Below are 21,207 nucleotides of genomic sequence, written 5' to 3' on the forward strand. Positions count from 1 at the left end.
GAACAGCATGCAGGTGTGCATTATGCTATTCTTGCATCTTTTCTGCAAGTTTAAAATGTTGTAAGAAAATGTTGGTGGGGGTATGCATTTGTTTTCTGCTCTGCATTACAGATCATCACAAATTAAGCAGCTTAAAATGACACACCCGTGAGTCGTCTCAGGGTCTCTGTGGGCTGGAGTCTGGGCACAGCCTACCTGGGTCCCATGTGCAGGTCCCACCGGGTGTTGGCCGGGCTGTGTTCCTTTCTGGACCTCGGGGTCCTCTTCCCGGTAGGATTCAGCTCCTCGTGGTTGCAGGACCAAGGCCCCAGCCCCTAGAGGCCGCTGCAGGGTCCTGCGATGTGCACCCCACCTCTCTCGTGGCTGACCACCAAACCTGCCCCCGCCTCTCCAGTGGGCGTGGTTCCTCTAGGTCCCCACCAGGCTCCGCACCCTCCCGGGCTGCCCCAGGGCCTGGGAGACCTTACCCAGTGACATCCAGCCTCTCGGGCAGCCACAGCAAACAGCTCACAGGAACACAAAGGAACGCATCGGCCTGACCCACCCCAAGCCTATGGGCCACCCCCACCACTCCTTTCCTCTGTGCCCCAGCTGGCACCAGCCCTTACCTGTGTGCCTCCCCCACCCCAGGCCCTTGAGATGGTCTGAGCCAGGAGTATGGCTGTGGGGACCCCTCCTCCTGCTGCCCTGTCTCCTGCCCCGAGCACACCAGGCTCCCTCGCTGACGACCCTCTGGGGACCTTGGCAGGGGCTCTTCCCTAACGCACTCCTACCCAACTTCAGTCTCCCCTGGAGTTCATCTCCTGGAAGCTCTGCCCACACCCTCCTGTGGCGGAGATGGCCGGGCACACGCCGCATGCCGTGGCAGGCCTGGGTGGGTACTAGCCACCTGGCGCCCTCTCCCTACCCCTGGGCAGCACATTCCAGAAGTGCCTGGGGGAGGGGCAGGAGTGGTGGTGCTGACCCTACCCGGTGGGCCCGTCTTCTGCACCCACCCCACACACGCAGGCTGCTGGGGCGTTTTTGTCTATTTATTTAAAACAAACATCTGTGCGCTTTGTACAAGTCCAGCTCCCAGGCAGGTGGGTGGGCAGGGCAGAGCTGGGTGGGAGAGAGAAGGCAGCTGTGGGGGGGGTCTGGCCCCCACCTGGACAGCAGGACCAGCTTCTCCCTTCCTGCCACCTGCCAGCCGGCCCGAGGCAGCCCCTCCCCAACCGAGCCGATGGCTTCCCGTGGACGGCCACCTTCCCTCACAGAAGCAGGGTGAGGGGAGCGTCTTTCCAAAGCAAAATAAATAGGAGGAACTAACCCAGACCGGGCGTGGGACAGACACAGCCCCCCACCCCCCGCAGCCCCCAGGCCCTGGGGCAGCACATCCGCGTTGGGTGGGAGAAGAGCCAGCTAGGAGGCCAGGCCGGCTGGGCTCAGGTGCTGCTGGGGCAGGGCTGGGCAGTGCCTGGCACTGCCGCGTCACACGGGGGGCGCAGAGCTGGGCAGGGGCGGGGGCCAGGTCAGCCCCCGAGGCTTTAAGGCAAAGCAGGGTGAGGGTGTGCACAGCCCAGGGCTGGGCCAGCCTTTGGCACGGTTGGGGGAGGGCAGCCGCAGTGACCGCAGGGCAGGGCCAAGGACGGGTGGCGAGCGCAGGGGGGCCAGAGCCCCTCGATCCTGACCCTCCCACACACCAGGGATGCGGCGAGGCCTTGGCCTCCGCCCGACTTGTGTCCCCACTGTCGAGTTCCTGAGCCGGTCCTGGAGGTCAGCAGAGCGTGTCTGTGTTGAAGGAGAGCTGGGCCTGGCGGGCGGCAGACAGGCCAGCGTGAGGGGTGTCCCCTGGCACCCCCTGTTGCTGGCTGAGGGTGACCCTGCTGGGGCACACCCCCTGGCTGGGCTAAGCTCTCTTGGTGTCTGGTGGTCACTGTGTCTGCATCACCCCCTGTCCCCAGGCGCTGGTCCCTTCTACCCCCGTCTCTGCTCTGTAGCCCCTGGAAGGCCCCAGCAGGGTTGGGCTCTGTGGTTGGTCACTCCCGTGCCTGTCCCTGGTCCTCCCTGGTCCACTCTAGTCCTCAGCACCCAGCAGGCCCCTCTCCACCCCGTGGCCTGTTCCCCACCCACCCCCTGGAGCCTGAGCCCCGGCGTGGCCCAGGTCCAGTGGCAGAGCCACCTCCTGCACTGGCCCTGTGGGGCCTCGAGTGGCCGTGACACTGTAGCCTGCTCACCCGCTCCTCCTCGAAGCTGATGAGGCCCTCGTCTTCCGTGTCCAGGTCCTCGGGCTCGTCTGCCATGAGTGCCCGGAGCTCCGTGGGGGCGGACCGGGGCCGGAGCAGGCTAAGCAGGCGGCCGAGAGGGGACTGAAGTGCCGAAGGCAGCTCTGTCTCCTGCTGCTCCAGGTTGTCACTCTGCTTCTTGGCGAAGTTCACAAACACCTGGTGGGTGGAGGTGAGTGGACAGGACAGGCGAATGGGTGTGTGGGCGGGGCAGGCCCGGTGGGCGGGGCAGGCGGGTGGGCGGGGTGCCGCGCCGTGCCCTAGCCTGGTACTTACGTTGTCCAGCGTGGTCTGGCTGACCGAGTAGTCCTCGATGCCCAGCACACCTGCCACCTGCTCCATCTTGCTGAACACCTGGGCCAGCGAGATGTGCTCCGACTTGAGCTGGTACTGCACCTTCGTGTGGTGCCGCTCCTGGGGGGCAGGGAGGTCAGAGGCTGCTCGGGCAGCGCCGGCCACGCCCAGCCCCCCGGCCACGCCCACCTTGAGCACGGCCTCGGGGAAGTTCCGGTTGAAGAACCGCACCACGTCCTTTACGCTCTGGCTGCTCTTGGTCCGCACCGTGATCATGTAGCCGTCTCCAAACCTGGCAGGACAGGCCCGTGGCCCCGAGCCCAGGGAGCCGGGGGCGCCCCGCCTGAGCCCCGTCCCCGCCCGCCGCACACCTCAGACCCAGGCCCCAGCGCCCGCCCCGCTCACCGGTTCTTCAGGTGCTGGATGCTGCCCAGGCAGCGCAGGCGCCCGTTCACCATGATGGCCAGCCGCGTGCACAGCGCCTCGCACTCCTCCATGCTGCAGGCAGAGCACGGGCTGGCACCAGAGGCGCGGCGCCGGGCGGGGGCCGGGAGCACGTGTCCTACCTGTGCGACGTGAGCACCACCGAGCGCCCCGTCTTGATGAGGTCGAGGATGAGGTTCCAGAGGAAGCGCCGGGCCTTGGGGTCCATGCCTGTGGTGGGCTCGTCCTGGGGTGGGTGGCAGGGTCAGCCGGCTGCACGGGCTCACCCGCCGGCCTGACCGGCCCGCGCCCTCACCTGCGCTCACCAGGAAGATGAAGGCCGGGTACCCGATGAGGGCGATGGCTGTCGACAGCTTTCGCTTGTTGCCGCCACTGTAGGTGCCGGCTGGCTTGTCGGCGTACTTGGTCAGCTCCAGCTTCTCCAGCGCCCACCTCACCACCTGGCCGGGGAGGGCAGACGTCAGGGCAGACGTCAGGCGCCCACCACGCCGGCTCCCTCGCCCGCCCGCGCCCGCCCGCGCCAGCCCTCACCCGGGCCTCGTCCTTCCAGGGAATGCCACGCAGCCTCGTGTACAGCTGCAGGTGCTCCCGGGCCGTGAGCTCATCGAACAGGGCGTCGAACTGCGGGCAGTAGCCGAGGCTCTGCTGCACCTGGAGCAGCTCCTTGAGCACGCTGGGGACGCAGCGGCCGTCAGCACGCGGAAGCACAGGCCGCCACCCCGCCCGCCGGGGCGCCCGCAGCACCTGTGCCCGTTGACGAAGGCCTCGCCCCCGGTCGTGCTCTCGTCGCCCGTCAGCATCTTGAAGGTGCTGGTCTTGCCCGCGCCATTCACGCCCAGGAGGCCAAAGCACTCTCCAGGACGAACACCCAGGCACAGGCGGTCCACGGCCAGGATGCGGCCGATTTTCCGGGACTTGTAGACCTGACCGAGGAGAGCCGCCCGCTCAGTGGGGCAGCCGGGCATGGGGGCGTCCCCCAGTGTCCCCGCCCAAGCCCCAGCCCCACACCCTGAGCCCCGCCCCACCCAGGCCCACCTTGGTCAGATTCTCAATCTTGACCATGTCGTTGTCAGCATCCCCCCGGAGCACTCGCTGCCGCTCACTGGCCACGTCCACGTCGTCCTCCACGGGCTTGGTGGACACCGGCATGCGCCTGGGAGGACAGGGTGGGCAGTGCCTGGCCCGGCCGCCCACCCCGTCCCTGCCGACACCCACCGGCCCCTCCCGCTGTGGCCCTGGCAGGAAGGGTGGGCATCACCCGGTCCGGCCACCTGCCCCCAGCTGCCCGGAGCCCACTCACTGTGGCTGCCGCAGGAAGTTGTACTGGCACATGATGGTGAGCAGGAAGCCCACGAAGCCCTCGACCGTCATGGCCACCAGCCCGCGTGTGACAATGTCCCACTCGAACGGGGACTTCATTTTGTCAAACTGGCCTGTGGGGCAGCCGGCACAGGGCCTGAGCCTGGGGCCTCAGAGGGAACCCAGCCCCCTCCACGCCCAGACCCCTCCCGGAGGCGCCCCGCCCCGCCCCGCTGCCCCCAGGCGTCCCTCACCGATCTTGGCGTAGTACTCGTTGATGTACTCGTTGTACGCCATCTCCATGAGCCCGTGGCCCAGGTTGTAGTTGGGGAAGACGAGGAAGCAGCTTTTCAGGTAACTGTTGACAACCTTCAGGTCCTGAGGGCCACGGCACAGCCTGAGCACCGCCGGCTTGCTGAGGCCCCGCCGCCCCGCCCCCGCCGCCCCGCTGCCCCCGTCCCACTGCTCTACCTTGTCATGCTCGAAGAGCTGCAGCAGGAAGGTGGCCACGGTGGCCGTGATGCCGATGAAGAGGTTGATGACAATGAGGAACACGTAGGCCGAGCTGGGGACCTCAAACCAGAAGGAGGCCGGGTACATGATAGGGGTGATGGACCACCTGTCGGGGGGGCAGGCAGGCAGCGGGTGGCTGTCACTGGGCAGCCCCTGACCCTGCCCACGACCACTCCTCCACCCGCTCCCCCTTACCCATAGAGCAGGAAGAGGGAGAGGACAGCGGGGAAGTTGGTGGGCGACGTGTAGGCCGGCAGGTCGAACACAAACAGGATGATGACGCAGCAGGTGGCTGGGACCAGGTAGTTGAGCTGCAGGGAGGAAGGTGGCTGGTGAGGGACCCAGGGCAGGGTGGGGCGCGGGAGACGGGGTAGGGGAAGGGCCCGGGGCTGCTGGGGCCCCCGAGGCCACGTGGGGCGCACCATATCCCACACGTAGTTGGCCAGCCAGTAGATGACCGGGTTGCAGCCGCTGACGAACTGCAGGTGCTTCGCCTTGGTGGACTTCTCGGCCACAAGGAAGACCACGAAGCTGGCCGGCACGAACGACATGGCCACGATGATGAAGATGGCGATGACCACGTCCGTGCCCTGCAGCCTGGAGGTGAGGCAGCCCTGAGCCCTGTGCAGCCGGGGGCTACAGAGGGACGCCCCCCCGCCCCCCCGCCACACGTACAGGTAGTCCAGAGAGAGGCTGGCGCTGGTCTTGTTCATGGGGTGGTTGGTGACGGTGATGCCTGCGCACAGGGAGGGCAGCTCAGGCCCCTGCCTCGCCCACCCCTCCACCCCGCCCCGCCCGACCTACCATAGGCCGCCGGGTTGCCCTTGCTCTTGGGCAGGTTGGCGCGCAGGATGGCGTTGTTGAGGCTGTTAAGGTAGGTGGGCATGCTGTGATAGCCCTTGTTGTTGTAGAAAACCTGGGGAAGGAGAACCAGGCCCGGAAAGGCCCCAGGAGCCCCCGTGGGTCACGGCAGACCGCAGACCGCAGGTGGCACCAGACGCCTCGGAGCCCCGGGCCAGGCACGCTCACCTGGGCTGCCCTGCGCACGGCGATCTTCCGCACCATGGGAGGGGCCCTGGCGCCAAACGAGGCCGGGATGGACTTCTGGACGTTGCCGAAGGTGATGGCCCCGTACCTGGGCACACAGGAGAGGAGCGGTGAGGCCGGCAGGCAGTGGCCAGCACCCCCACCCACAGCCGCCGCGCCCCGGCTCACCGGTGCAGCCGGAAACGGTCCGAGGTGAAGAGCAGGTACTCGGAGACGTTGTGGCCGGTGACGTCAGTCAAGATGTCACCCGTGACCACGCGCATCTGGGGCGGGTGCCCGCCCACGCTGCCGGGGCAGGAGAAGCCGGTGCCCTGCGCGGAGCAGGTGCAGCGGACAGGCTCCCGCACCAGGCGCGGCAGAGAGGGTGCCGAGGTCCACGTCTCTGCGGGCACAGGCAGCACGGTGAGACACACGCTCACCGCCCGCGCCCCCCGCAGGCCCTGCGAGCCGCTACCTGGCCCCGTGGTGGGCGGCAGGGAGGTGTTCCAGGCCTGCAGCGGGTCCTCATCCGGGGACACGGGCGAGTCGGACGGGGCAGGCGAGGGTGGGGGCGGCACGAAGTTGGACAGCGGCAGCCCCTGCGTGAAGGACTCCAGGCACATGCTGTCGAAGAACCGTGCGGCCAGCAGGCGCGACTCCCCGCTGCTCAGGTTCAGCGTGGGCCCCAGCGAGCCGTTGGCGGGGGACTTGAGCACGCAGGTGGCGCCCACACCTGACGGCAGCCGGAACGTGCTCACGAGCTGCTGGGGGCTGGCGTCGGGTGACAGCCACAGTCTGGGGGCACCAACAGCGAGTCAGGGCCCGGCCCCCTCCCTCACCGGCCCCCACCTGCTGCGGCCACCCCAGCCTGCCTCACCGGTCCTCCCGGCGCTCCTCGTTGGCGTAGGGGATGAAGTTGCCACGGGGCTGCGTGTAGTTGTGGTACTGGGACGGCGACAGCACCAGTGGGGGCAGGTCACCTGGGGGCGAGCAGGGAGCCCTGCGTGGGTCCTGGCGCCCACAGGCCTGAGCTTGGAGGCTGCGCGGGAGGCTGAGGGCAGGGTGGGGCGGAGCCGGGGCCCACTGGGGGCGGGGGGGGGCCCGGTGGCCGTACCGATCTCAGGGACAGACAGGGCCACAGTCATGGCCACGCACACGAAGAAGGCCGGCAGCAGGATCTGGGAGAAGAGCGCTTTGGAGTTGCGGCGGGCGCAGTGGAAGCGCTTGACCAGCAGCCCGTGGAACTGTCGCGCCTTCAGCCACCAGCCCTCCAGCTTGCGGCTGCCTTGGCCGACCTGGGAGAGGGCCTCCGCCTCGGCCTCTGCGCAGAGGGGGGAGCTGAGCGGGCAGCCCCACGCCACCCCCGCCACCCGGCCTCGCCCGGCGGCGCCCACCTTGCAAGCTGACGTTGTCCGGGTCCTGCAGGTTGTCGAACAGGGGGTGGTAGTCGCCGTAGACATCGGTGTAGCCTGCTGCCTCGTCGCCACGGGCAGAACCCACTGAGGACGCCGACTGCAGTGACGCCTGCGACTGAGCCAGCTCCGAGCACCGGGCCAGGCTGCCGGCCTGAGCCTCCCCAGGCGCCGGGCCCCCCACCCCAGGCAGCACGTCCTTCCTGGACTCCTTCACATCTGCCGTGGGAGAGGCTGCTCGCACCGCGGGCCTGCACGGGACCCAACTCCCAGGCCCATCCACTGTCCGGGACCTCCAGCCACCACGGCCACCCCCCAGGACCCCAGGGTGGCCCCCGGTTCCTGCCCCGACGGCTGCTCCCGAAGACCGGGAAGGGGCCTGTGCCAGGCCCCCGTCCAGGCCCCAGGGGCGGTGGGCGCTCAGCGGCACCGGGCCCTCTCACCGGCCTCGCTGTTCTCCAGCGACTGGTCCTCCTCGGACACCTTGAGGAACACCTCCTCCAGCGTCGTGTCCATCAGCCCGAAGCTGCTCAGGTGCAAGCTGCCCAGACTGCACTCCAGGTGCTGCAGACGGGCTGGGTGAGGCAGCCTGTGCGGGCGTCCAGGGCAGGCCTCCCGCCACCCCCACCCGCCTGCCACCCAGACCCTGCCCGGCCTGCGCCCCTGCGCTGGGCCCTCGCACCTGGAAGAGGCGCTCGAAGGCCCCCTTTCTGGCGGCCTCACTGGGCAGGATGTAGGAGAGCTCCGTGCTGGTGTCCGAGACCAGCAGGCAGGAGGCCACGTGCTTACGGATGAACTGTGACACCTGCGCCTCAGAGCAGCTGCTCAGCTGGGCCCGACCTGGGGGGCTGGAGGCCAGCCCTGGCTCTGGGGGGGCAGGGAGGGATTCACTCGGGGGCTGGCAAGAGGAACCCTTGCCAAGACCCCAACCAGGCTAAGACAGGGCCATTGACACAGCGTGGGCCAGGCCCAGCCTCTCCAGCCTAGGGTCTCCGGTAGGATGGCCCAGGGAAGGGCCCACTCAGGGCCCAGCACAGACCTTGGGGGCCCCCAGGCTCGGCAGGCTGCTTGACCAGCGTGAGACGGTAGCCGTCACCGTAGGCGCCCTTCAGAAAGAGCGGGGAGCCGCAGCACTTGAGCTTCCCATGGGAGATGATGGCGATGCGGTCGCCCAACAGGTCGGCCTCGTCCATGTGGTGGGTGGACAGGAGGATGGTGCGGCCTGGGGTTGGCAGGACTGGGGTCAGGGGTTGGCAGAGTCAGGCAAGGGCCGCTTGTGCACAAGCCGGCCTGGCGCCGCACCCACCTGGCTTATACTTCAGGATGAGGTCCCAGATGGCACGGCGCGCGTAGGGGTCCACGCCAGCAGTGGGCTCGTCTAGGATGATGGCGCGGGAGCCGCCCACGAAGGCGATGGCCACGGACAGCTTGCGCTTCATGCCGCCCGACAACGTCTGCACCAGCGAGTGCCGCTTGTTGGAGAGCTCCAGGTCCTCGATCATCCTGGGCACAGGGAACGGGAGCATGGGACGGGCAGTACGAGACTCACCCTGCGACGCGGCCCACCCCGGCCCACCCCGCGCACTTGTCCATCTCCTTGCGGATCTCCTCCTGGGCCATGCTCTTGAGCCGTGAGTAGAACCAGAGATGCTCCTCCACCGTGAGCCGGTCGAAGAGCACGTTGTGCTGGGGGCACATGCCCAGGTTCTTGCGGATCTCGTCCATCTCCGTGCGGATGTCGTGCCCGTAGATGGTGGCCGAACCCGACGTGGGAGGGAACAGGCCGGTCAGGATGGACCTGGGTAGGCAGGGTGGGTCACGACCCAACACCCCCCGCAGGCATCTCCCTCACCCCATGGGTGAAGGGCTGCTGCTCTGGCCAGCAGCCACTGAGACACTCACATGGTGGTGGTCTTGCCAGCCCCATTGTGGCCCAGGAAGGAGACCACCTGGTTCTCATAGAGATTTAAGCTCAGCTTGTTCAAGGCCAGCTTCTTGTCGTCCTTGTAGACCTTGGTGAGCTTGTCCACACAGACGACCAGGGGCAGGTGGGTGGGCTCCTCCTCCATGCCACGAGTTTCCTCTGCACCAGGGAGGGTGTTAGTGGGATGGGACCAGCGCCAGTGCTGCCCCAGGCCCCTCAAACCCAGCACCTGTCCCAGCCAACATTCTGGCGCCTGCCTCACCAAGGCGCCGGCTCTCCATGGCGCAGGCCTGGTCCTCCTCCATGACGCTGAGGCGGGGGGCACGTGCCCACGGCCAGCTCCACTCCCACGCCTCCGTCCGCCCACTGCCCAGCCAGTAGGACTTCTGCAGTGGGAAGTACCAGGGCCGGGGCAGCCCGTACATGCCTGGGGGCCGGGGAGGGGAGGGGAGGCTGACCTAGGCCTGCGGGTGACCATCCACCACTGGGCCACGTGCCCACCCAGGGAGCCGTCCATGCCGCGTGCAGGAGGAAGCCCAGAGAGCCGGACCCTGCCCCCACCTCCGCAGGGTTGGCCAGTACCTGGGTGCACAGCCTCGATGTACCACGTGAGCACGCCGTAGACAATGGCGTCCACTATCAGCATAGTGACAGCGAGGAGGAGATTGAAGTCGTCCCCTTCCACGGGGGACTGGCTGAACGTGTGCCACTGGATGCCCACGCCCGCCACCTCGTACAGGGCGAAGTACTTGGAGCCCAGGCCAAAGGCCGTCGTGGACATCAGGGACTGGGGAGGCAGCGGCATCAGCAGGCAGGTAGGAGCGTGGACACCCCGCCCCCGGCCCGGCCCCACCAGCCCAGGACCCTCACCGCGATGCACTTCTCGAAGGCAGTGATCTTATCGTGGGCCACCTCCTCGCGGATCGCCACATACATGTAGGGCACGTAGCTCAGGAAGTAAATGATGCCGCCGCAGGCCGAGGCCAGCTTGGCCTTGGAGTAGAGCACGGACACCAGGAAGCTGGGCAGGGGCCAGGTGGGTCATCAGCCACCAGACCCCCGGCCCAGCACCAGGCCCTCCTCCGCAAGGAGCTCCAAGGGCGTGCACACGTTTTGGGGTGAACTTAAGGGACACCCTGCCGCGCTGCGAGAGCGTGCGGTTAAACAAGTGGGCTGACCCGGCTAGTGCCCGTACCGGGCTCCCCCCACCGGCCAGTGCTCACCAGAACATGATGGTGGCCACGGCGTAGACGGCCAGGAAGAGCCAGATGATGAGCACGTGGCTGTGCATGAGGACCTGGCCGTACTTGAGGATGGCGGTGAGCGCCGACACCGAGATGGACAGCTGCACGAAGCCCGTGATGAACCAGGCCACCCAGTGCACCGCGTTGTTCAGGCCCATGGTCTTCATCACCTGCAGGCAATGAGCACGCGGCCTTGGGCACGGCTCCAGCACGAGGGGGCAGCCACCCCGCCAGCCCCGCCCAGAGGGAGGGTGGCCACCCCGCCCCACCGCGCCCCACCGCGCCCCACCGCGCCCACCTCCTTGAGCCGGTGCTCCTTTTCCGCCACGATGTGCTGGATGGTCATGGCCACGGAGTAGACCCAGGAGATCACCATGCAGAGCGGCATCATGTGCTCGATGACGAACAGGAAGCTGGGGTGGGGGCACAGGGTGAGGGAGGGCCGTGGCCTGAGCCCACCCAGCCCGCAGGCCTGTACTCACTCGTCCCGCGTATAGCAGGGGTAAGGGAACATCTGCACGTAGCTGCCCGGCTCCACCACGTCGTGCCCCACGAAGGTGTTGATGATGGCACGCTCCATCATGTCTGCAGGGGTCCAGCGTCAGGGGCCGGCCTCCCCCCTCCTCCCCTCTCCACCTGCTCGCCGCCCCCTTGGTCCTCCCGCACCCCCTCCCTGTCCCCCCTGCCCCACCCTACCCCTTTCGCCCCTCCCACCCCTCTCCCCTCCCCTCCCGACCCTGACCTCCACCTCCCGTCTGACCATCCCTCACCCTGGATCCAGACGAAGCCATAGAGGAAGTAGAAGCGGCCGCCAGTGTTGGGCCCCGGCCGCCAGTAGGCCCGGCGGATCTCATTGGTCTTCTCGGTGAAGCTGGAGTTCTGTCGGATCTTGTAGTGCACGTGGGGCGGGAGGGAGCCGTCCTTCCGTGTCTGGAAGATCACGCCTGGGGACCCAGGCAGGCTGGTTGGGGAGGGGCTCCCAAGGTGGGGCGGGGCCAAGGCACAGTGGGGCGGGGCTGGTAGATGGATGGGGCGGGGCTCCAGGGGGTGGGGCGGGGCCAAAGAGTGGTGGGGTACAGGGAGCTCCATGGTCTGCACTGGAGCAGGGCAAGGTGGGAGCGGCAGGTGGCTCACTGGCAAACACGGTGACGTTGTCCTGGTAGGCCTGATTGAGCGTGTAGTTGACAATGCTCTCCTCGTCAGGAAAGCCCTTGAAGATGTCCACGCTCACCTGGGGTGGGGGCATCGTTGGAGCCAGGCCTGGGCACGCGCAGGCGCCCCCTCCCAGGCTCACGCACCCCACCTTGGACATGAACTGGATCCAGCCACAGGCCGCGTTGTCAATGGTGTCCAGCTGCTGCAGGAGGGCGGAGCCATTGGGCAGTGAGAAGTTGTCCTGGCGTAGGGCTGGTGGCAGCTCGTCCAGGGACAGGTTCAAGGCTTCCGGGTGCAGCCGCAGCTCTGCCACGTACTGGGGGTAGAGGGCCGGCTCAGAGGGTGGCCTGGGCCTGTGCCCGAGCAGAGGGGCTCCCCGCACTGCCCTCGGCTGCCTCCCACACCAGGCACCCACGGCACCTGCTGCAGCCAGTGCAGGTGTTGCTGCAGCCTGCCCTGCTCCAGGAAGCTGCGGATCTCTGCCGAGATGTTGAGCCAAACCTGAGCATAGTGAGTCACGTTGCCCACGAAGGCAAAAGTCTCGTTGGCCTGCAGAGGGAGAGGGCGTTGACCCCGGGAAGGACTCCGGCCAGCATGGGGCTCTCCTCCCTCACCCCGCAGCAACCGGCCGTCCCCAACAGCCACCAACTTCGCTCTGACCAAACTGTACCTGGAGGCTGCCAGCCCTCCCCCTCCGCACCCACAGGAAACTGGCTCTGCTCTCTGCTCCAGGGCAGCCCGGCCTCTGGGCCCCTACCTCACAGCTCCTTCCCGGAACCCCTCTCCGAGCATCCTGTGAGTGCCCCAGTGCTCGGCCCTCATCTCCCCAACCCTTATCTGCGCCTCCTCCACGGCTCCGTCCCAGGCCGTGTCCACCCTTGGCTTCTGCTGTTCCGGACAGAAGCCCACTGGACGCTCCCCTGGAAGGTCTCTGCACACACCCCTCTCGCCCGCCAGCACTGCCCTGGCCACACCCAGCTCGTGGGGGGACCTCCCCAGTGCATCCCACACAGCAGCCCCTGGGAGCTCCTGAGGGGACAGCAGCCAAGTGCCCCTGCACCTTGAGCTCCGCAGGCCGCCCCACCGCCCCCACGCTAATTCTGCTGACCTCCCTCTGCCCAGGGGTCCCCGGCCTGCAGAAGCCAGACACCTAGCACGCCAGACCCGCGCACCTTGAGGATGACACGGTCCGCCTCAGAGCCCGCTGGCGCGTACAGGATTTTAGGGTTGCTGGTCATGAGGTGCACAAGAAGGCCCAGGTTCCGCTGCTCCTTGCTTGTGAAGCCCAGGGAGCTCATGTTGCCTCGCCGCAGCGCCTCGGGCTCTATGGTGCTGGGGGTGGGGGAGGGGGTCAGGAGGGTTAGTGGGTGGGGCTTGTGGGCGGGGCTCTGGGAGTGGGGCAAGACTAAGGGTGGGGCATGGGGCGGGGCTTAGCCATGGGGCGGGGCGCCATGCATCAGGGCCAGGCTGTGCCACCAGCCTTCTCGCAGTCCCCACCTGCCTCCACCACCCACCTACCGGTTGTTGCCGCACAGGATGGGCTGCAGGCCGGCCCAGAGCTGCACGAAGGCTGAGCACTGGCCCTGCAGTGTGTCGGGGGAGGTCGGGGCCGCTGCGGATGGAGCTCCCTCCTCGGCCGTGGAGTTCGAGCCCACGCCTGCCCCCGCTCCGGTGCCATTGGCCACCCCAGCCAGGCTGCTGGCTGGGGCCCCGGGGGCCCGGCCGGTGCAGGCACCCTGGGGCAGCAGCAGGGCCAGGGCCGACAGGACATCCACATCCTGCAAAACCTTCTGTGCATCCAGCAGGTCCTCCAGAAGCGCCTGCAGCCTCCGTGGGGGTGGCGCCTGTGGCTGGGCTTGTGAGCCGTTGGGGGCGTCCAGGCCCAGCTGAAGGGACATAGGCATGTCATGGGGTGACTGCAGGTGGGGGACTGAGGAAGGACCTGCAGCCAGAGGTGAGCAGGGCCCTGGCCAGGGCCTGGGAGAGACGGCTGGGGCCAAGGACTGGGCAGGGCCCAGGGGCAGGAGTCAGGGCACCCTCCCACGCACAGCCTGGGCCCAGGAGCCCCCAGGACTCCGAGCAGCCCCAGCACCTCCTCCGGCGCAGGCAGCAGCTGGCAGGCAGGGCCTCACCTGCTGAGCAATCTTGGCCATGTCCAGCTGGTTCCGGAGCTCAGCAGCCAGCCCAGAGAAGCGCTGGGCGCGAGCTGCAGCCTGTCCACTGCAGACAGCGTCCCGGTAGCCCTGCAGGGCCGTCTTCTGACCCTCGGGTACTGTGAGGATCTGGCCCAGCTCTCTGGAGCCCGGTGCACAGGTGAGCTGCTCCAAGAGGGCAGGGGCCAGCAGCAGCTCCTGGGGGCGGGACACTGGGGTCAGCTGGGGCCACACAGGAACTCTGCCCCCAACCAAGGGGGACTGAGGGCCTGGCCCAGATGGCCTCAGGCCTCACCCTGCCAACCCACTGTGCCAATGCTGGGGCTGTCTGGGCTCTACAACAGGGGGGCATTCACACTGTCACCCTGTCTCCGCCCTCCCCACACCAGCAACAAACTCCCCGGGACCCGCCCTTGCTCCCAGGAGGAGTTCTGTATTATCGCCGGGGCCCCTCCCTCACACACTGGGCAGAATCCCCCCCAGAAGCAGGCAGCACACCTCCTGTCCCCTGACAGGCCCCTCACCTCCATGCGGAGTAGGGGATGGCCACCCAGGCGGCTCCAGGGCTCCTGGCCCCTGGGGAGGCCGGACTGAGAATCCTGGCTCTGAGAAGGGCCGAAGAGCAGGCTGTAGACCTGGGGGTGTGCGGGACGGGGCTCAGGCGGGGGCTCGAGAGCCCTGGGGACACCTCAGCTGCCCTGAACACCCTCCTGCAACCAGGGGGTGTGAGGGGTGTGGGGAGGGTGGGTCTGGCCCCGCCCACGAGCAGACGCGCTGCTGGGGACACAGCCCTGCCTCACCTCAGGTGGGTGCACACGGGCGGCCAGGAGGGCCTGGGCCGTGCTGTTGGGCAGCGACACGTTCCGCACCAGGAAGCGCCGGAGCTCCCGCGGGTCCCTGGCCACCGAGTCCAGAGAGAAGGAGGACACTGGACGGGCAGGAGGGTGAGGATGAGGGGCCAGCTCCACGCGGGGCCAGCTCCACGCGGGCCACGGTACCCTGCAGGCTCAGAGCGGAACCCCGGCACCGCGCCGGCAACCGCGCCGGCAGCGGGGCCTGCCCTGAGCGCGTGCGCGGAGGACTCGACACTGACACCGGCACAGTGCAGGGGACCGGGGCGGGGGTGGGCAGAGGCAGCCTGGCCGTCCCCGCCCAGGGCGCACCTGCAGGTCTGTCCGAGCGGCTCGCCCAGGCGCGCGGGCCTGCGCCGAGAGCCTCCAGGTGCTGGCGCAGGGCCTCGAGCTCTGAGCCCAGGCTGGGCCGCGCTGGGTCGAACAGGTTGCCCTCCTCCACCACACGGTCCAGGCGCTCCAGCAGCTGCGTGACCCTGCACCACACAGACGTCAGCGCTGGGGCGGGAGGGCCGGGATGAGAGGCGGGCGGGCGGGCACTCACGTGGAGTTGGCGTACTGCAGGAAGCCGAACTCGTCGCGCTGGCCGTCCGGGCACAGGGACTGCATGACGGGCAGGATGCCGGCGGACGTCAGGGGCGCTGCCGTGTAGAAGGCTGGGGGGGCGGGCGAGAGGGCGGGGGGCACAAGGGGGCGAGGAATGGAGAAGGAGGGGGCAGAGGCCGAGAGGAGAACTTAGAGAAAGTCAGAAGCAGGAACAGCGTTAGGGAGAGGACAGGGACAGAGCCTCGGCCCTCAGCTGTGCTGCAGGCCAAGGGTCTGGTGCAAATGACTCCGGCAGGTCAGAGGTCAAAGGGCCACTTGCCACCCCTTCCACCCTAACTCCCTCTCCCCTCAGCCACTGCAGTGCCAAAATGCCAGGGCATCCCCCCAGAAAATTGAGGCGTGACACCGCCCACAGAGCCCAGCAGGACTCGGAGGGGCCCCACTGGGCAGTGACCTCTGACCTCTCTGGCCAGCTGGTTAGCGGTGTGAGTGCAGGAACCGACAGGAGTGCCAAGGGAGAGCAGCCAGGCTGACGCCGACCCAGCCCCAGCCCAGGCACCCAACCCCCAGAAGGCACAGCCAGGCAGGGAGATGACTCAGCCGCTTGACCTGGCCACCAACTGTGGCCCAGGTGGCCCGGCCCTTCACTACCTACCACCACCCACTGCACTGCCCAACCCCCAGTCGTGGGCCAGCTGTTCCTGACAGCGGCAGGGGCTGCAGAACTGAGGGCCGGGAGGTGTTCGATGCAAGCGGGGAGGGCGCTAAGCGGCACTGGGAGGGCCCTCGGGCCGTCCCATGGCTGCGCCCGGGCCAGCAAGGAGGTGGCCGCTCACTTACAGACTGCATGCAGGCCGCGGCCGAGGACAAGAGACCATGCGGGGTAGGGGTAGGTCAAAACAGAACAGAGGAGACCAGTGAGTGCCTGAGCCCCCCAGAACCGGCACCATCGGTCACTCCTGGCCACACGGCCAGCCACAACCTCCACAGCCCGGCCAGCAGACGCGGCCCAGGACTGTTCCTCGGGGAGTTGTGCGAACAGGGACACACGCGTGCAGACGGGGACACGTGTGTGCAGATGGGGACACACCCATGCAGACAGGGACACGCGTGCAGACACACACACAGAGCAGACATGCATGACGCCGTGAGGGCTGCCGACCCCTCCCCGGCCCCCGCCTGGGCCGCGCCTGCCCCTCACCTTCCTTCACAGAGATGGTGGGCTTCTTCTGCCGCAGCCCCAGCAGGATGAAGAAGAGCACCAGCGGGATGAAGATCTCGAAGGCCAAGACCCACTGGAAACGGCAGTCCGTAAGGCACAGGCCGACAGGGCAGACATGCCAGCTTGAGCCTTCCCCAGCCCCACCATGGGGCGGCCCAGGCCAGCCAGGACCACGTGCTCCCCAGGGCCACGGAGGGTTGGCACAGGCCCGTCAGGGTTAGCAAAGGTCTCGGCCCCTTCCAGGGCACCAAGAGCGTGGGTGCTGTCTGCCCAAGCAAATCAGGTTCCCCAGCCCCAGCTGAGGCTCTGCTGGCCACACTGGGGGCTACCTGCTCTCTGAGGAGCCTCAGGGCCAACGGGGGCAAATCAGCCAGCTTGTGGTCCACTCTGACCCATGTATCTCCCAGCTCATCTTCTCCCTTCCTACCTTCAGGGCTGCCTGGGCAGGATCTTGGAGGCCATCTGAGCTACCGCCTCTGTCTGCAACTCCCACACTCCCCCAGGGTCAGCCTCATTCTCACTGCTGCAGCACCCTCGCACCCCCATGCAAGGGCCTGAGGAGATGAGGCCTGGCGTCAGGGAGGCCCAGACTTAGCCCGTGGCCCTGAGCCTCTGGGAAGACGTGATCAGGGATCTAACAGCCCCCCAGTCCCCAAGGTGAAAGCACCTCTTTCTGTCCTGTTCCCTCTCCCTGACCCCAGGCAGCCCAGCCTGTCCTGGGCCACACGGCTTGGTTTTCCTGGGACAGCTCCTGCTACCCAGGGCTAGGCACCAAGGCAGCCCTGCTGGGACCTGCTCAGAATGGGAGATAAATGCCAGAGGCTTCTGGGGCCCAGGCTTTCCTCTCACTGTCACCTGGAAAACGAAGGACCTCACTAGTTCCCGCTCCACACGCCCCGGCTCAGAGAGGAGGGAGGAGCGGCTTGGGCCAGCTGCTCTCTGGGGGACCCCGTGCAGCCCCGTCCTCTCCCCCAGGGTGGGCCCCCCCTCACCCAGCTCAGACCATGTGGATCTTCTTGGGGGCACCAGGTCTCCTTCATCCTCACGCCCCACCCCAAAACAGACTTCAGAGCCCTCACCCCAGCGTGCTCCGGGTGGCCCAGGGCCTGAGCCCCCCATGGGGGGGGCGGCTGCCGCTGTGTTTACTGTGCTCTGACAATAGCGCTCTGTGGTCTGGAACACGATGCTGTGTGTCCGCACCCCACACCCGCCCAGCCCGTGCCAGCCTCCACCCCCTCCCCAAGCTGGGACGGAGCCCAGGGCTAGCTGAGGAGGCATGTGGGCACCTACGGGCGACAGGACAGGCACGCGCCATGTGCTCACAGGGTGAGGGGCGAGGGTGGCTGCACACCAGAGCAGCAGTGCTGGAGGCAGGGGTCACCCTCCAGGGCACCAGCCCTGCCCACACCCACCCCGCCACCGAGCACCTCTGCCACTGTCTCTGCAGCAACAGGCCACGGCTGCCTCTCCCATTGCTATAGCAACGGCCTCGCTCGAGCTGCCGGGAGGAGGAGGAGAGTCCTGGCGGGCGGGCGGGCAGCAGGAGGCTATGGGGGCATCTGGTGACAGGCAGCAGCACAAGTCCAGCACCAGCGGGGTGCCCCGCATGGGTGCCCGCAAGTGGCCATACCTCTGTCCCTCAAGACCAGCCCACAGCCTTCACGTTGTCCCGGGACCTGGACGACCACTGTGGGCTAGACACCCCCACCCACTCCCCGCCTGCTGTGTCAAGGAGAACGCGTGGGACCGAAGGGTGGCACTGCCCCTTCCCACCCCAGTGGCTCAGTGATAATGATCCCGTCTCTCCACCAAGAGCAGCCTGTGGCCCAGGGTAGACCCACCCCCAGCTAACTAAGAGGGGACGGCCCACACTCGCTGGCAAGGAAACAGAGGTGAGGAGTTTCTGAGCAGGAAGCAAGCAGGGCAAAGTCCGTGGCTCCTACTCCCCCACCCCAAGCTGGGCCCAGGCTGCACCCCGCCCCAGCAAGGCAACCGGCAGGCAGGGCGAAACCTCCACACATCTGAGCCTGGCCTCAGGAGTCTAGTTCCGAAGCCCACAGCCCTCCCCAGGAAAGTGGGGTCCACAGGAGTGTGCCCGGCATCTAACTAGCCCCTGCCCCAGCCCCAGGTTATGAGCCTGGCAGGGAATCGGCCTCCCTAGAGGGAGAATTTCCTACTGCTGGGGCCGCAGGCTGAGGACCTCCACCGTGGCCCAGCCAGCCCCTGAGAGCCCTGTAGGGTGGGGCCGCTCCTCCAGGTGGGACGGTGGGCACCTCCCACTTGTTTGCCAGGTGTTCTTGCAAGCCCCTGCCCCCTTCTCTGAGCCTTGGTGTCCCCCCCTAGACATAGGATCCACCATTCCAGCCTCTGCTCCCAGGCCCTGGGGCTAATACTAACACATGCCCACATTCCAACCCTGCCCCTGCCCCTGCCCCTGCCCTGCTCTGTTGTCCCCCGTGAGCCAACACCCAGGGCTGCAGGGCTGCAGGCCTGATCCACGGGACCCCACACCAGCCAGCCCCAGGCGCCCTGGGCAGGGAGTGTACCTAACCCTGGCTCCCTGCCAGGGCCAGGTGCCTAGGGGAACCCTGCCAGGCTGTGGTGGCGATGTCTACCCCACCCTGCCTGCGAGCCCAGTTCCCTGCGGTGCATCTGAAGCCCTTCGGAAGAGGAGCACAGGCAGGAGCCGGTGTGGCCCAGTGGGGTCCCAGGGCCCACGTTGAGCAAGAGCATACCCCACCTCAGGCCCTCACCCACTCCGGGCCCTGCCCTGGAAAATCCCGACAGCCCTTTCAAAAACACAACCTGGCCCAGGCCTCCAGCCTGTGCACTGCCCCTGCCCTTGTGGGGCCAGCACGCCCCCCTCCCCACCAGGACTTCTGTGTCTGACAGCTGCTGTGTCCTGCACCCTCAGGCCTCCTGGCTGCCCGGGCAGTGCTGGGGAACCCGGTGGTCACAGCTCCAAACGGTGGGACCCAGCGCCGAGAGGAGGCTGGGGACCAGGAATGAACCAGAGGGTGGGTCAGCCTCCAGGAGAACTGGCTCCAAAGGACAAAGGGGCGCTGAGACTCCGGCTGGCTGAGCCTAACACAACAAGGACGTTCCCGGTGCTGAGAAAGCTGGAGCAAGGGCCGGTGCACCCGCCAGCAGGAACGGGGGAGGTGCCTGGGACCAACCTCCTCAACGGGCGGCTGCCCAAGGGCAGGGGCAGGTGGAGGGAGCGAAGGAACAGGGGCCCCAAGGGGCCCCAAGGGGCTGGGTCCGGGAGCCCGGAGCCCCGGGCCGGCCGGAGTCCCCCAGGCCTGCCCTTGGTCGCGGGAGCCGGCCTCCGCCAGCCAGAGGCCTGGGCCCCTGCCCGCGCCCCGCAGAGGCCCGAGCGCTGCGGAGGGCGCCCGCCGTGACTCAGCCGAGCGCCGCGGCTGCCGGCCGTGGGCACGCGCGCCCTGCCGGGAAGCCGAGGCGGGCGGGCAGGGGGCTCCGGCCCGGCCGCCCCCTCGCCCGCCCGGGTCCGCGCGCGCCCCGCCGCCCCCGTGCACGCGGGAGCGCGCCGCCAGCCTGGTGCGCGCGGCTGAGCTCACCGGGCTCCGGCGCTTGAGCGTCACGTTCTTCCAGAGCAGCAGCTGCAGCTGGTGCAGGAAGCCCATGGCGGGCCGCGCTCCGGCCGCTCAGCGCCGCGGCCCGCTGCTCTGCGCCCCGCCGGGCCCGCTCGGCATCGCCGCGGGGGCGGGTCTCGGCGTCCGGGACCGGCCGAGCTGGCTCCGCCCCGGCGGCCGGCGACAGCGACTCGGCCCCGCCACGCCCCCGCTTAAAGGCGCCGCGCGCCCGCCAGGAGGCGCCCGCTCCCGCTCGGCTCCGCGTCCCGCTCCCCGCCCCCTCGCTCCCCGTCCCGCGCCCCGTCCCGCACGGGGCACGGCGCCAGCCCCCAGGGCCCGGCCTCTCCCTCCCAGGGCCGCCGGCCCGAAGACTCCCGCTGGCGCCCCGAGGGCAAGCCGGGGGAGGCGCGGCCCCCACCAGGTCTCCCCGCCCTGCCGACACTCCCAAGAGGCCAAAATCTCCTTTGGACGTGAGAGCAGGTCCCAGCCCCAGGGACACTGTCGGGGAAGCGGGGCCAGGTGCCACCCCCGGGGCGGGGGAAGCCCTGTCCTGCCCAGAGAGCCCTGTGCAGGGCGGACTGCCCCCAGGCCCCAAGAGTCAGCTGCCGGAGCCCCTTAGCAGGGACCGGAGCAGGGCTGCGCACCGGCCCGCCCACCCCCCGAGTGTCCTGAGCCACTGGAGACCGAGTGACCGCCACTGTGGGCGGCAGGACGGCCAGGCTGGCTCCACTGGGCTGGCTCTGAGTGCCAGGGCAAGGGAGGGACCGGAGCCCCAGGGGCTGCTCCCTGCCTGGCAGGCAGGCTGCTTGGGAGCCCGAGGCCACCCTTCTGCCTGTGGTTCACTCTCCCCCCAAGGTGGAGAGCTTGGCCTCTGCACAGGGAGTGTGGGGTCCAGTCAAACCCCAAATGCGGCCTGGCCTGCAGAGGGTGGGAGGCCTCTGGATGGCTCTGATGGCTCCTCCCCAGCCTCAGTTTCCCCACCTGCAAACGGGAGGGGGTGGAGCTGTGGGCTGTGTGGTGTCACACATAGAGGGCACATCCTAAAATGAATGTAAGAGTTTGAGGGCCACAGCTCCCCACCCCCAGCCCTCCCAGCTACTTCTTTGTGCCACAAGGGACCACCCAGGTAGGATGGTGAGGGCACAAGCCTCCTCCCCAACCTGCAGCCTCTGGACGCTCCCTCCTCCCCAGCCAGCCCAAGGGGCTAGGTCAGGGCAGGAAGCCACCAGAGGCTTCCCCACAAGCCTCTGCCAAGGGGAAGGAGGCC

The 21,207-nt window shown here is 68.2% G+C and overlaps 1 protein-coding gene across 1 annotated transcript; it reads right to left on the minus strand.

Moving 5' to 3' along the window:
* Window positions 1-1,021: 1,021 nt before the first annotated feature.
* ABCA2 (ATP-binding cassette, sub-family A (ABC1), member 2) lies at window positions 1,022-20,092 on the minus strand. The gene is made up of 49 exons (XM_012654803.1): window positions 19,926-20,092; window positions 16,327-16,420; window positions 15,966-15,968; window positions 15,124-15,235; window positions 14,892-15,055; window positions 14,529-14,656; window positions 14,253-14,363; window positions 13,708-13,926; window positions 13,094-13,461; window positions 12,748-12,907; window positions 11,996-12,124; window positions 11,724-11,891; window positions 11,555-11,651; window positions 11,191-11,364; window positions 10,903-11,005; window positions 10,719-10,833; window positions 10,400-10,590; window positions 10,047-10,197; window positions 9,759-9,963; window positions 9,439-9,603; window positions 9,155-9,335; window positions 8,838-9,050; window positions 8,559-8,755; window positions 8,292-8,474; window positions 7,935-8,119; window positions 7,696-7,816; window positions 7,235-7,471; window positions 6,955-7,161; window positions 6,718-6,820; window positions 6,316-6,635; window positions 6,030-6,243; window positions 5,844-5,949; window positions 5,619-5,730; window positions 5,490-5,550; window positions 5,237-5,411; window positions 5,010-5,125; window positions 4,773-4,920; window positions 4,556-4,679; window positions 4,303-4,435; window positions 4,038-4,155; window positions 3,747-3,925; window positions 3,534-3,675; window positions 3,308-3,442; window positions 3,125-3,228; window positions 2,964-3,056; window positions 2,748-2,850; window positions 2,541-2,678; window positions 2,217-2,423; window positions 1,022-1,792 (listed from the first exon to the last, which is right to left on the minus strand). The coding sequence occupies exons 1-49, from the start codon at window positions 19,989-19,991 to the stop codon at window positions 1,757-1,759; spliced, it is 7,314 nt and encodes a 2,437-aa protein (XP_012510257.1). The 5' UTR covers window positions 19,992-20,092; the 3' UTR covers window positions 1,022-1,756.
* Window positions 20,093-21,207: the final 1,115 nt, after the last annotated feature.

The sequence above is a fragment of the Propithecus coquereli genome, unplaced genomic scaffold (assembly GCF_000956105.1).
Source record: "Propithecus coquereli isolate 6110/MARCELLA unplaced genomic scaffold, Pcoq_1.0 Scaffold449, whole genome shotgun sequence".
NCBI classification, from domain to species: Eukaryota; Metazoa; Chordata; class Mammalia; order Primates; family Indriidae; genus Propithecus; species Propithecus coquereli.